We start from the raw sequence: 14,133 nt of genomic DNA, 5'->3' as shown, positions 1-14,133 counted from the left end.
GCCCTGGGGAACCTACACCTGGGCCCAAGGCCAGGGGCAGGGCACTGACTGGGCGGTGGGTCCTGTCCACAGGGTTGAGGAGATGGGCCCCACAGAGAGCCCGTCCCTGCAAGGACACGTGGAGACGCTGCAGGGGCTGCTGGAGCGAGTGCGGGAGCAAGTAGCCCAGCGGGCCCAGGCCTGGGCCCACCGGAGCTTCCTGCAGGAGAGCCAGTGGCTGCTGCTATGGGCAGACAGTATCCAGGCCAAGCTCCACAGCAAGGAGGAGGCGGTGGATGTGGCCTCAGCCCAGCAGCTGCTGGGGAAGCACCGAGAGCTGCTGGAGGAGATCCACCTGCAGCAGGAGAGGTCAGGACGAGAGGGCAGGTGGGGCATGCATTAGGCTGGCCCTGGCCTGTGGGGACAGGGCACCAGCAAGGGACAGATAGGGAGTAGCGTGTCACCAGAGGCGTGGCCCAGGCTAGTGTCCATCCTGGCACCTGAGGCAGGTTTACAAAGAGGCGGGTGAAACCAAAGACTGATCAGACATCTTGCATGTGTTGTGGAGGGACCCCGGGCAGTCTGAGCCTCCTGGAATGTTCTGTCCTGTCCAGGCCTGGCCACGCCCCATGCAGGGGAACCTGGGGCACTGCTCTGTCAGGGTGGCTGAGCCACCTAACCTATTCTGGGTAATACAGACCCCACAGGCCCCTGGAGCAAAAAAAATGGCTCAGCCTCTTGCCACCCAGGACTAAGACAACACCCTCCTCAGTACGGTGATATCTCCCCTCGTCCTCCAGGGGTGGGTGCAGTCTGCAGCCTGGGCGACATATGAGGGAGCCTAACATGTGGCCCAGTGGACCCTGAAATCCAGCCCATCCCTGCTAACTAGATGCCACCACCCACTTGAGGGCTGCACCAACTCAGACAAGTAGAGCCTTTTCCTAACTCACATGAAGGTATCACTTGTTCTCAAACTGAGCCTGGGAGGCACACCTAGCAGAGGGGTAGCTGCCTTTCCTAATCGCTCCAGGCTTCACCAAGGCTTGTGGTGACCCCACAGTCAGGTATGTAGGCGGTCTGAATGATTTCTTCTGGGTGCACTGCCCAGCCATCTGCTGGCCTGGGCATCGCCATCAGCATGGCCAGCTGGAGCAAGTTGTGGCATGCAGGGAGCACGGGAACTAGTGAGTCCCAAGTCCTGGGCTGGGCTTGTTGTTTGCTGTCTCACCAGGGCATAGCTATCCCACAGGATGAGTGGACCCCTGGGGCTTACCTACTTCAGACCCCTGCCAGTTACCCTCACCTCAGAGCTCCCAGATGAAAGAACCATGGAGGCCAGAGGGGAGGAAGGTTGGCCCAAGGTTTGACCCTCTGCCTGTCGTCCTGGACAGGCTACAGCAGCTGGAGACTCAGGGCCAGGCCATGGCAGCCTCAGGCTCCCCACACTTCCGAGAGGTGGCTAGTGCCCTGAGGCTCCTGGGCCACCAAGGCCAGGAGTTAAAGGCCGCCTGGGAACATAGACAGCAGCAACTGCAGGAGGGGCTGGAATTGCAGAAGTTTGGTCGAGACGTGGATGGTTTCACTGCCTCCTGTGCCAACCATGAGGCCTTCCTACGGCTGGACAGCCTCCAGGTATGGAGCTAGGGGTGTGCAGCTGGGATGTGCCTTCCCCAGGAAGTAGGAGCCTGAAGCCAGGCTGGGCAGAGGGGCCCTTGGGTTGGCAGTGGGTGAGAGGGTGCTGACCACTCTCCTCCTCTCAGCCTGACCCCAGTCTCTGTGTCTCCAGGAGGGCGTGGTAGAGGCCCAGAGCCTGGTGCAGCAGCTCCAGGAGTGTGGGCGGCTGCTGGATGCCCTTGGCTCTAGAGCAGAGGGTCTACAGGCACGTGGCGAGAAGCTGGCTCGGAGCCGACACCCCGCTGCACACAAGTAAGCCTGGGCCTGTCTGGACAGGGCCTGCGCAGCCCATTACCCTGAGGCTGGGAGAGTGCCCAGGGAGTGAGGGGACAGGTATGAACAGGGGACAGGGTGAACCCTGGGCTGTGGTGGGTCCAACCTTTGTGGTGGGCCTCAGGTAGATTGGAGCCTGCACCTACCCTCCCCGACTCCACCTGCCCTGCAGGGTCAGAGAACAGCTGCAGGGCATCCAGGAGCGGTGGACCAGGGTCCAGGAGAGGAGTGAGCAGAGAAGGAGGCAGCTGCTGGCCTCCCTCCAGCTCCAGGTGAGGGGTCGGCCCCCCCATCCCCCGCTCCAGCGCACAAGACCATTCCGGGAAGAGTGCCTCAGAGTCTACTGCTGAACTACAGCTGTGCTGTGTGGGGCACTGCAGTTTACAAAGCACTTTCCCGCTTACTGACCGTCCCAGCACCTTTTGTGAGATGGGTATTATGACTCTGATTTTTCCAGTTGAGGAAAACCAAGGCTTAGGCCACTCTGCTCAGAGACAGGGCTGGACCCAAAGCCTGGGCCCCTCCCTCGGCCAGCTGCTCCCCAGCCCCAGCATTTCTGGCCATGCTCCTGGCTCTTGCATGGGCCGTGGCTCCAGCTGCACAGCTTGACTCTGTTGGATGTCTGTTCTGCCCATGATGGGGGCTCAAAGCTGGGCTAGTCCAGAGGCCTCCTGGACACATAGGGCCATCCAGGATCTGACGTGCTGGATCAGGGGGTACCTGGCCAGATGCCCCCCGTCTCTGGGCACTGGGTGCTGTGAGGCCAGACCTTGATTCTCCAGGCTTCTTTCTGCTACTTTCTCTGAGACATTTTTCTCCCCATCTCTGTTTCCTTGTTCCCACTTGGGAGCAATAACCCCTGCCCCCCACCTCTCCTGCACCCTAGGATTGGCTTCTCAACCTGCTCTTCCCCTCGGGGCACCCTGAGACCCCTCTTCCACGAGGTGCTCATACCAGCCCTCACCACGCTTTGCCTCCCTTGGTTCCCCGGGCAGGAATGGAAGCAGGATGTGGTGGAGGTGATGCTGTGGATGGAGGAGAAGGGGCAGATGTTGGTAGACGAGCCATCCCGAGAGCCCAGCAACGTCCGGAGGAAACTCAGGCGGCATGAGGCAGCCACACGTGAGCTGGCGGCCACCCAGGGGCACGTGGAGGGCCTGCAGCAGGTGAGGGGTGCTGGGCCCAGGGTGTGGGGCCTGCTCGGCTTCATGTTTCCACTGCACAGCACGTTCTCCTGGAGCACAGTCGCTGGAGGAAGAATGGATCTCACTCTGCAGAGCATTAGCATCCCCTAGCTTCCTCCTTCACTCAGCGGGCAACCCCGGTCTTAGCACGCAAACCAACCCAGAGAGCTTTTCTCGTCTCTTCCCCTCCAGTCTAAGAGGCAGTCCCCGAGCCTGCCGCCTCCGCCTGGACACAGTCCTCCCACCAGCTGTCCAGTACCTGCTCACCCCACACTATTTCCAGGCATCAGAGGAAAGCCTTCCTGCTAGTGCCCTCAGATCTGGGGCCACACAAAGAGCTGGAGGCGCCCTTGCGGCCTGTGGAATGCAGCTTGCAACCAGTCACTCCCACTGCTGCCCCCGGACCCAGCCCACTACGGCCACTCCCAGTACCAGCAGCTCAGCCAGACGCCCCAGGCCTTTGTGTCCCCTGCAGGTCGGGAGAGAGCTGCTGAGCAGCAGGCCCCATGCCCAGGAGGATGTGCAGGCCAGGCTTCAGGGCCTAAGTAGCAAGTGGGAAGAGTTGAGACGCAAGGTGGCAGAGCGTGGGAAGCAGCTCCAGCAGGCTCGGCAGCAAGACCAGCTCCTGCGGCTGCTACAGGTGGGCCCAAGAGAGGAGAGGGTCCAGGAGGGAGCCCAAATAGACAGGAGGGGCTGAATAGACAGGAGAGGAAGTGGGGAGAGGAGGAGTCAGGGCACTCTGCTGATTCTGGAGTGGCCCTGAAAAGTCCTGCAGCCTTTGGAGGCCTCTAGCCTGTGGCCCGTTGACCCTGGCTACCCATCATTGGCTGATCCAAGACTGCCCCCTGTGTGCCCATGCGTGCTCAGCACGACTTGAGTCTCCGTGAGAGGCAGAAGTGAGAGAGGACAGGGACACTCATGAGGTTCTGGGAGAAGGACTGGGCACCGTGGGTTGGAGGTGGACAGTGGCAGGGACAGAGATCCTCAAATGGTCCTTGGTGAATCTGGCGTGCTGCTAGCCCTGTAGCCTTAGCGTCCAAGAAGGGCCACTTGCCAGTCTGCACACGGGCAGCCTAATGCAGCGCCCTGTATCCCTCCCCAGGAAGCCAAGGAGAAGATGGAGCAGCTAGAGGGGACCATGCAGAGGGCAGAAATGGGACAGGACCTGGGCTCCAGCCGGGGGCTCCAGAAACAGCACTGCCAGCTGGAGGCCGAGAGCCAGGCACTGGCCAGCAAGATGGCTGCCCTTGTCCCCGAGGCCCGTCAGGCGGTCAGTTCCCAGGCCATCATGGAGGAGACCCAAAAATACCTCCAGAGGTACTCGGCTGCTTGTCTCACCTCCACCCCATGGTGTGTAACTGCCATCATATGAACCTGAGGGCGGTTTCACCCGGTGGGCCCAGCAGAGTGGCACCTCAAGTCCCTGAGGTTGTCCTTGCCTCCTTCCCTTATGAGTGGAGTCACTTCTGAGGTAGGAGAGTCAGAGACCCCAGCCAGGCTTCCTAAGCACCCCACAGTCTAAAGCCAGGGAGGTCCTCTGGGCGGGAGCTTGGGCCTGGGCCTTTCCAGCTGCCTCCCCATCTTCAGATGATGTTCCCCGACCCCTGCCTCTTCCTGTGGGCCCTGACTGGGATGAGGAAAGCACCGGGCACTGGACCTCACCTGTTCCCGGCCTTTCTGGCTCCTCTGTCCACCCAGGTTCAAGGCCCTGCAGCAACATCTGGCCAGCCGGCGACGGCAGCTGCAGGCCTCGGTTGAGCTGTACCACTTCCACCACCTGAGCGGCGCGGAGCTCGTGTGGGTGGCAGAGCACATGCCCACGCCCAGCACCAGCTCTGCTAAGTACCCAGACGGTGCCCCCCGCCTTCTCCACAAGCATGAGGTAACGGTCCCCGTTTCCTCCCAGGATCCCTGACGTGCCTTTCCCAGAGCCTAGATGCCCTCCTCCATGACTCAGCGAGTCCTGATTCCCAAGTCTCTGCCCCCAGCCCCTCTCTGCCTGCAAGTCATCCTGGGCCCTGGAGCCACAGCCATGGCTCTGTTCTGGGCCCCCTGTGGCTAAGGAGTGCCCGGGGGCAGCAGCCCTTCATGCTGTTCTGTGGCAGGAACTCTGGGTGGAGGTGAGAGCCCACCAGGGCCAGGTACAACGGGTGCTGGGTTCTGGGCGACACCTCGCAGCCTCCGGGCACCCCCAGGCCCAGCACATCGTGGAGCGGTGCCAGGAGCTGGAAGGCCGCTGGGCGGATCTGGAGCAGGCGTGTGAGGCACAGGCCCGGCACCTGCAGCAGGCTGCTGCCCTCCAGGAGGTATGATGCAGAGGCCACAGGGTCAGGGGAAGTAGCCAGAGTTGGGCAGCCTCTTCGGGTGAGGTCTGTGGGACCTGGAGCTCTCACGAAGCTGGGTCAGTGGTGAGAACTCAGGGCCCAGAGCTGCCTAGTCTCCATGGGAACAGAAGCCTTCTTTCTGCCTGTGTGATGTCCCCAAGGGGCGATGGAGGGTCTATCTGAGAAGGTCAAGGTGAGTTGACTCCATTCTTGCCAGTGTTTCCTGGATGCATCAGAGCTGGAGGACTGGGTGGAGGAGAAGTGGCCACTGGTGAGCAGCCAGGACTATGGTGCGGACGAGACAGCCACCATCAGGCTCATTAAGAAGCACCAGGTAGTATATGCTGAGCTTCCCTGCTGTGGTCTGGACTGGGGTGGTGACAGGCCATGAGGAAGGGGTCTGTCACACGCCCAAAGGCAGAGCCCTGCTCTTTCTTCCTGGAGACTGTCCAGCCCCCCGGCCCCAACCCTGCAGAGGCCCCTGCTCACCCCCAGTTGCCCTCCTCTTCAGCCACCACCCCTTTGAAGAGCCCTCCCCCTTCTTGCATCTCCACCGTGGTCCACACTCCTGTGGCCTCAGGATTTCTCTGCCTTCTCTTCTAGCTTCTTTTCCTCCCCCTGGCACTTTCCTGCTCTCTTGGGGGTCACCTGTTCCAGCCATCCCCACATCTTCCACAGGCTTCTCCTTCCCACACTTTGAATATCATCCTTTGAGTTAACCATCCCTGAAACCATCAGCATCCCCTATTAAAGTAAGAGAGGCCTGGAACACCCTCATCCTTCCTGGAATCTGACTCTCAGAACCACATGTGAGCCCTGAATCCTGACATGGCCCTGCTTTCTGTTACCACTGAAGTGTCCACCTGTCTGGGCATTTTGTCTACCTATCCCTAGTGGTCGGTGTTTGAGGGTCCTGTGACTTAGGGCTTTCGGGGGGCCATTCCTAAGGGGCGTGCCCATAGCCAAAGCCTCATGGAGCTTCCATGTCCCAGGCATCCTGGGCTGCTCACTTGACTCCATCCATTTTCATACTGGGAGACTGGGGCCCAGTACCTGCCTCCCGTGGCCTCTCTTCTTGGCCCAAAGGACCCAGCGTTCACTCTGCCCTGCTAAATAGTGAGCCACAGACTGCATTTTTGCTTTCTTGAAGCAATAAGAACTCCCATCACTATTGGGTAGATGAGTGATCAGTGTGTGAGTGAGCGGATGGGTCAGGGTGAGTGGATAGGTGAGTGTGTGGGTGGGTGGGTGAGTGGAAGGAGGAACAGCATGGGTGTGTGATCAGTGGGTTGAATGATCAGGAGGGCGGGTAGATGGATAGATGAATAAATCACCCAGCCTGAGCCTTGTGTGCTGGCAGGCCCTGCAACAGGAACTGGCTCATTACTGGAGCTCCATGGAGGAGCTTGACTGGAGAGCCAAAACCCTCACTGGCCCCGAGGCTCCCGCACAGCTGGGTGTGGTGCAGAAGAGGCTCCGGGAGCGGCTGCAGGCCCTGCAGGAGCTGGCAGCCACACGGTGAGGGGCGCTGTACCTCTCCCCAGGCTTAGGCCACCTGGCCATGGTTAATTGTTTCCATACCTTAACTCTGATTGGAAGGAGCCCATGACCCCAGGCCCACAGAGCTGACAGATGGCTCCTTGCTGCGTATTGCTCCCTTCTTTTCATAAATTCCTCAGTGGGCCCACTGGGTAGGAACTTGGGCCCCCAGCTCCCCATTTCTTCCCCCTACCTACACCTTCACCTGCCCTACTCTAGCCTTCTTTACTTCTCCCCAAATCCCCAGCCTCAAGCTTAGGCAGGAAACATGAAAAACCTCCTCCTTCAGGCCACCCACTTTGGCTGGGTCAGCTGTCCTCACGGGTGTGGGCAGCTAACTTCGGGGGAACCATGGGCTATCCCCACAGGGACCGGGAGCTGGAGGGGACCCTGAAGCTGCACGAGTTCATGAGGGAGGCTGAGGACCTGCAGAGCTGGCTGGCCAGCCAGAAGCAAGTAGCTGGAGGAGGAGAGAGCCTTGGGGAGGACTATGAGGACGTCCTGGTGAGAAGAGGCTGGGGGCAGGGGCTGGCTGGGCCGTGTGTAGAAGGGGTTTATGAGTCCTGGCTGAGGACAGGCCTTCTGCGTAGTAGGGGCAGGCGCTGCGGCCATCCAGCCCCCCATCGCCCAGATGTCAGTGGGGGGCCTACGCTCCCCGGGCTGCTTGCTGTCTCGCCACCTGGGGCCACCTGTCACCTCTTCCCCTCTCTCCCCAGCATCTCTGCACCGAGTTTGTCAGGTTTCAGCACACGGTAGAGGTGGGTGGCCAGCGGGTGGCGAGCTGCCAGCAGCTGGCAGAGAAGCTGCTGGAACGAGGGCACAGAGCAGCCCCCAGGGCCCATCAGATGCAGCGGGATCTGCAGTGAGTGCCGGGCAGACCCAGGGCATGGCTCGGGGAAGGGTGCTGGGCAGACCCAGGGCATGGGCTCGGGGAAGGGTGCTGGGTAGACAGGGCCCGGGGGACTCAGAGAGGGCGCATGCGCCCAGGGCCACACCGGCTCTTTCTGCCCTGATGGGGAGGCGCTGCTTTCAGGGATGCCAAGCCTGCCACGGGTGGCTGTGCCATGGGTGACTGTGGGCTGCGAAGGGAAGCAAGGAGGGGTGTGCAGGTCAGAGAGCCCTGCCCAGACCCACAGGGGCACTTTTCCAAACCTCTGACTCTCAGGACTTGGAAGGGCTGTGGGAAGACTGCCTGGCTCCCCACCGGCTGGTTTGAATCCTGCCCTAACCTGTGAGATTTGAGGCAGGGTCGTCCTGGGTCATAACCCCTAGCCCAACCCAGCCCTAGGAGCTCAGGGAGAGTTTGCTGAGTACATCAGGAGGGCAAAAGAGAAATTCCAATCTGACTGACTTATTGAGACTTGAAGGCCCAAGATGTAAGGAGTATCAAAGAGCTCAGAAATCAGTGAAGTGTTAAGTGTGACAGCAGCAAAGGACTGAATTCACAGCAAAGGTAGAAAGAGAGGCTCCCGGCCATGGCCAGACAGGAGGCGGCGTTTAGAAGGGCGATGTGGGCCAGTCCCGGACAAAGTGCAGAGAGGAGGAGGGCTAACCAGCCTGGCGAGGGGGCGAAATGAAGCGTTAAATCAATGCCTGATCTGCCACCCGTCTCCCTTGAGTAGGGCTGCCTGGGCAGAGCTGTGGGAGCTGACCCAGGCCCGAGGCCGCCTGCTCCGAGACGCTGAGGCCACCCTCAAGGTTCACCGAGACATGTTGGGAGCCCTCACCCAGGTCCAGGTGTGAGCCGGCGGGGGGAGGAGGGGGGGAGGTTTCCTTCTAGAATGGATCCTGACTCAGTGCCGCACTCTCCACTCCTGATCCCCTTTCCTCAGGAGAAAACCACCAGCCTCCCCTGTGACCTGGCCCAGGACCTGCGTGGGCTGGAGGCCCAGCTGAGGAGACAGGAGGGGCTGGAACGTGAGCTCATGGGCACTGACCAGCAGGTGAGCCCAGGTCTGGCTGCCTCTCCCCCTCAGGGCCCCTCAGGCCTGCCTGTCTGCTCGCAGCTTTCCCCACTCTCGGAGCTGCCAGTCGGGCCCACTGTGCTCCAAGGGCAGGACCCCAGGGCGAGCTGTGGGACAGGGCAGGCCCTTCACCTCTAGGAGGACACGACCCTTCCCTCTTATCCGCATCCTGCCCCCAGCTGCAGGAGCTGCTGGAGATGGGAGGCATGGTGCAGAGGCTGGGGCCCGGGCCGCAGGCCCATGCAGTACAGCAGAGGCAGCAGGCCCTGGTGCAGGCCTGGGAGACCCTGAAGCTGCGAGCAGAGCAGCGCCGGGCCCAGCTCGAGCGGGCATGGCTCCTGGCCCGCTTCCACGTGGCGGTGAGGGTTCTTCCTTTCCCAGGGCTGTGTGTGTGTGTATGTGTGTGATGCTGTGAGTGTGCATGCATTAATGAGGCCCTCCAACTCTGGAGGCAAAACAGATATGAACACAAGAAGGACGAGCACATGCTGGTGTCTGCCAGAGGGCTGAGTACGGGGGTGCAACAGTGACTCCTTAGTTTTGGGTTGACACCAGCTCGTGTGTGACAGTGCAGTCAGGACATAGGGGTACCAGCCAGGGCTCAGGAGGGTAAACAGCCCAGGAAAGCCCGTAACTAGAGACCCAAATGTCCTAGACAACGACCTCTGGATCAGCCAGTATTTCTTGTAACATCTGTGTTGAGCTGTCTGCTAGGAGCTGTTGGTGGGGAGAGGGGGTAATACAGAGCCTGTGTAAGACGGAATCACTGCCATCAGGGAGCTTGTCTAGCTGGGAGATGAGCCTTGGGAGTCAGATTGGGACAGAGGGCCCTGGCCATGGGCTGTCCCAGTACCTGGTAGACTGGGAGATGCAAACTGTAACACAGCAAAAAGGCTTGAGTTTAGAGGCCCACCTCTGCCACTTTCTAGCAGCGTGTTCTCGAGCAAGGCCCTGACCCCAGCTTGTTACCCCTGTGTGTGAGCGCCTGGAGGTTACAGTCTCCTTCCTGCACACTTGTTGTGCCATTTACCCTGCTTCGTTTGTGTACTGAGCTGTCAGGACTAGGATCTAAAGCCCCTCCAGCTCTAACATGTGTTTGCGTGTAAATCAACAGAAGACCGTTTATAAATACAAAACCGGAGATTCAGAGGACAAGGTAGGCAGTGCGATGTCAGGGGGCAGAGGTGGCTCCACAAGGAAAAGAAGGCCTTAGCCCTTGGTGAACATGGAAACTTGGAAGGGATGGAAGGGAGGAAAAGAACTTCTAAGCAAGCAGAGCAGCAAAATCCCAGGGTGGAGAGAAGTGCCAGGCAGGGCAGGAGGAGGCTGGCTTGGCCCTTGTGCAAGTTTAGTGACCTGGGAGGATTGGGTTGGATGACAGCGGAGGAACCAGGTGACCACAGGCCTCACGAGCCTCATCTGAGGTCTGACCCGGGACAGCTCAGGCCACTCCAGTGCGTGCACTCCAGGCGGGCTGTGTTTGTGGCTCAGAGCCCAGTTCTCTGCCACCCAGCCCAGCTCTCCCTCCATCTCTTTGGGATCCAGGTGCAGGACTACACCTCCTGGGTGGCCTGCGTGTGGCAGGAGCTGCAAGTGGAGGCAAGCTCCCAGGAGCCTGGGAGTGGCCCACTGAAGCTCAGCGCCCACAAACAGCTTCGGGCCATGCTGGAGGCCCGGGAGGAGCTGTACCAGCAGGCCGCCCAGCTGGGCCAGCAGGCGCTTCTGGCTGCAGGGACATGTATCAAGGAGGTAGGCCCCCCTTTCCCGGTGCCACCCCTCAGCCTCCCTGAACCGAGCCTGCACCTGATCCCTGTGCCCTTGCCCCACTGTGCCACACCAGTCGCTCCTCAGAGGCTTCCCCTGGGGACCCACGTCTGTCCCATGCAGGCAGCTCTCTGGAGTGCAGGCTCCCTATGTGCCCATCCTCAGGTCCGGGATGGGCTGCAAGCCCTGCGGGACCAGCGGGAGCGGGTGTTCCAGGCCTGGGAGCAGAAGCAAGAGAGGCTGCAGGTCATGGGCCGGGAGCAGCTCTTCCTCAGGAAGTGTGGCCGCCTGGACGAGATCCTGAAGGCCCGGGAGGCAGGTGCCCTCGCCCCAGAGCCTCCCTAGTGCTCCCTCTTCTCTCCTCTCCCCAGCTCACTCTCCTGCTTCCTGCCTCAGCCCAGATGGCTGCAAATGGGGGTGGGGGCTGACTGTCTGGGCCATCCCTGGTAGCCTCTCTGACTTCTCCATGGACTGAAACAGGTCCTCCTGAAAACCAGTGCCTTGGGGAGCTCGGTGGAAGAGGTGGAACAGTTGATCCGCAAGCATGAGACTTTCCAAAAGGTGCTGGCTGCACAGGAGGAGAAGGTAATGGATTCAGGGAGTCAGAGGTGGGATGGGGGCAGTCTGGGAATTTGGAGAGTTCTAGGTGGAGGATGTGGGGGGCTTGGTGTGTACCCACAGTAGCGCTGATGTACAGGGGTGGCCTGAGGGGCTAGGAGCCCTCGTCAGGGCTGACTGAGCAGAATGGGATGTGTGGCTCAGGAGGAGGGCCTAGAAGGCACTGCAGGCGCACAGGGGCCGCGTGGCTCCATATCACATGGTCTTAGGGGAGCCAAGGGGGGTGGTCTGGTGAAAGCCAGGGCTGGTTCTGTCTTGCTGGGAAGACCAGCCAGCCCTAGGCCATGCAGTGCGAAAGCGGGTCTTCCCTGTGGGCCACCCTCTGAGTGGAGGAACAGCAGGCTTTGCTCCCTGACCCCTGACTCTGCCCATAGGAGGCAGCTCTGTGTGAGCAAGTGAAGAGGCTTGGAGGCCCCAGGGCACAGGACCTGCTTTGCACAGTGCTGGAGCGCCGGGCTCGGGTGAAGGAACTGGTGGAGAGTCGGCAACATGCCTTGCACACCTCCCTGCTGGTGGCTGCCTTCATCAGGGCTGCCACCCAGGTCAGAGCCCATCCCAGCCCAGTGCCATCCGCGTGGGCCACATCTCCCAGTTCCAGATGATGTCCACCTTCGCAGCTTGTTCAGGCCTCGCCACAGCCCTGTGATGAGGACACTGAAGTTTGGAGAGTTAAATGGCTTTCTGAGAGGCCATGCTGGAGCCTAGATGTTTGATTTGAAGACCCTGTGTATGGAGACCCCACTGCTTCCTACGCTCTTGTAGACCCAGGGCAAAGAGAGGCACTGGGAGGGAGCAGAGCTGTCCAGGGTCCTGGGGCCAGCGAGCCTCACCTCCAAACTGAGGTCCCACCCAAGGTCCCTACCCAGCCCCTTCCTGTGGCTGGGGGACCAGCTGAGCTGGGGCTGTCTTCCTGGGCCCAGACTGCTGGATCTTATTTACCAGGCACTGCCCAGCCCTCCCCTCAGGCCAGCAGTCCACTGCCTGGGCACAGCTGAGGGCAAGCGTGTGGGACATCTCTGTGGACCATCAGCATTGTGAGACTCATGTCCCCACCCCCACCAGGCTGAGGACTGGATCCAGGAGCAACTCCAGCAGCTGAAGGAGCCAGTCCCTTCTGGGGACCTGAAAGCTAAGTTGAGACACCTACAGAAACACCAGGCCTTTGAGGCTGAGGTCCAGGCCCGTGAGGAGATCATAACCTCTGTTGTCAAGGTAACAGCCAGGCCCTCAGCCCCCACCCTGCCCCACAGTGAGGACTCCAAGATGGCCAAGAGGAAAGGTCTGAGGCAGGGGGAGCCTGTGATGGAGAAAAAGTGGGAGGAAGAGTGACAATCAGCATCTCCCCTCTCTCCCCAGGAGGGCGAGGCTCTCCTAGCACAGAGCCACCCTCTGGTGGGAGAGGTCTCCCAGAGGCTGCGGGAGCTGCAGGAGCGCTGGGAGAAGCTGAGGCAGGCAGTGGCTCTCTGGGGCGAGGACCTGGAGGACAAGCGGAACATCCTGGAGTTCCTGCAGAGAGTGGATGCTGCAGAGGCCTGGATCCAGGAGAAGGTGAGACCCTGCTGGGTAGGGACAGAGCTGGCAGTGGGGCTGGCAGATGGAGGAGGGAGCCCCGGCAGGAAGTTCGCCAAGTCACCGCCTGCCTCAGCACTGCCCCTAGCAGCTGGGTGCCTGGGGGCTAGGTGCCCCCAGGGCTGGGTGCTCAGAGTACAGCCTTCCCAACCTGTGGCCCCCACAGGAGGTGATGGTGAATGTCAGCGACCTGGGCCAGGACCTTGAGCACTGCCAGCAGCTCCACAGGCAGCTCCGCAAGCTCCCAGGAGTCTGGGCCGGGGTAAGGTGCCCTGCATCAGGAAATAGCGACCCAGTGTGGGCTCTGGAGCCAGAGGCGGGCCCTCGTGTCAGCTCAGTGCTTACGACCTGTGCTTGCTTAGACAGGCTCCCTCACCTTGCCAAATCTTAGTTTCTTCATCTTTAAAGTGGGGATACTGCTTCCTTCATAGGTAAGAGAGCATATATGAATGGTGGTGGTTACAGGAATCTACACATACGATAAAACTGCCTAGAGCGATACTTTTCCACACATACACAGATGTGTGCAAGTAAAAACTGCTGAACTCTGAATAAAATCTGTAGTGTAGTTAATAGTTATACCAGTCAATGCCCTGGTTTTCACATTGCACTAGAGTTACATAAGCTGTTACCATCAGGGGAAGCTGGGGGAAGGGTACATGGGCCTTCAGTATACACTGGTGCAATTTTCTGTGCACCTATGATTATTTCCCCCCCAAAATTTTAAATGAATGCATGTATGGTTGGATGTAGTGGCTAATCAATAAACTGCAGCGGCTCAGAACCCTCCTCATCAACCAACTCAAGATCTCCTCCTCAACCCACCACCAAACTACACACCACCAAAATCAGTTTCTCTTAGGTGGTGTAGAAATTAGCCAAGTGTATTCACAATGACATATTAAGAGCCCAGACTTGCTAACCTCACCCCCTGAACGGAGTATATGGCTTTGTAAAAGGCTGTAGGGCTTCAATCTGAGAGCCTTTACCATAGGATTTCACAGCCGCTGCTGTTGCAGATGCTGTAGTAGAAAGAGTGCTCGATAGACTTGAGCTGGGCTTGAGTCCTGGCTCCACCATAAATTCACCATGTCGGTCTCTGAGCTCTGCTTTGGCTTCTGTGAGAGAACGCCCCTTCCCTTCTCACCTCACATGAGACACCTCTTGGGAAGCACTTTGGAAATGTAGACCAACGCAAGGTGCTGTTCCTGGGGCAGGACACCTGCAGCCCTCCCACCGTCG

At 59.9% G+C, this 14,133-nt stretch overlaps 1 protein-coding gene across 1 annotated transcript in view; it reads left to right on the top strand.

Annotated features, from left to right (window-relative positions):
• SPTBN5 (spectrin beta, non-erythrocytic 5) overlaps positions 1-14,133 on the top strand; it is a 55,521-nt gene that overhangs the window by 24,445 nt on the left and 16,943 nt on the right. The window contains exons 18-40 of the mRNA XM_042253022.2: positions 73-348; positions 1,374-1,614; positions 1,769-1,908; positions 2,102-2,201; positions 2,925-3,095; positions 3,589-3,753; positions 4,216-4,430; positions 4,812-4,995; positions 5,219-5,419; positions 5,655-5,771; positions 6,798-6,955; positions 7,345-7,480; positions 7,693-7,838; positions 8,599-8,713; positions 8,809-8,919; positions 9,120-9,299; positions 10,486-10,689; positions 10,870-11,019; positions 11,185-11,289; positions 11,697-11,864; positions 12,385-12,534; positions 12,679-12,870; positions 13,058-13,153. Of these exons, the coding sequence (XP_042108956.1) occupies positions 73-348; positions 1,374-1,614; positions 1,769-1,908; positions 2,102-2,201; positions 2,925-3,095; positions 3,589-3,753; positions 4,216-4,430; positions 4,812-4,995; positions 5,219-5,419; positions 5,655-5,771; positions 6,798-6,955; positions 7,345-7,480; positions 7,693-7,838; positions 8,599-8,713; positions 8,809-8,919; positions 9,120-9,299; positions 10,486-10,689; positions 10,870-11,019; positions 11,185-11,289; positions 11,697-11,864; positions 12,385-12,534; positions 12,679-12,870; positions 13,058-13,153 (3,721 nt within the window). The remainder of the gene's footprint in view (positions 1-72; positions 349-1,373; positions 1,615-1,768; positions 1,909-2,101; positions 2,202-2,924; positions 3,096-3,588; positions 3,754-4,215; positions 4,431-4,811; positions 4,996-5,218; positions 5,420-5,654; positions 5,772-6,797; positions 6,956-7,344; positions 7,481-7,692; positions 7,839-8,598; positions 8,714-8,808; positions 8,920-9,119; positions 9,300-10,485; positions 10,690-10,869; positions 11,020-11,184; positions 11,290-11,696; positions 11,865-12,384; positions 12,535-12,678; positions 12,871-13,057; positions 13,154-14,133) is intronic.

This window comes from Ovis aries, chromosome 7 (assembly GCF_016772045.2).
Source record: "Ovis aries strain OAR_USU_Benz2616 breed Rambouillet chromosome 7, ARS-UI_Ramb_v3.0, whole genome shotgun sequence".
NCBI classification, from domain to species: Eukaryota; Metazoa; Chordata; class Mammalia; order Artiodactyla; family Bovidae; genus Ovis; species Ovis aries.
Note: the sequence above shows the minus strand (reverse complement) of the source record. Positions and strands in the feature narration are given on the sequence as shown.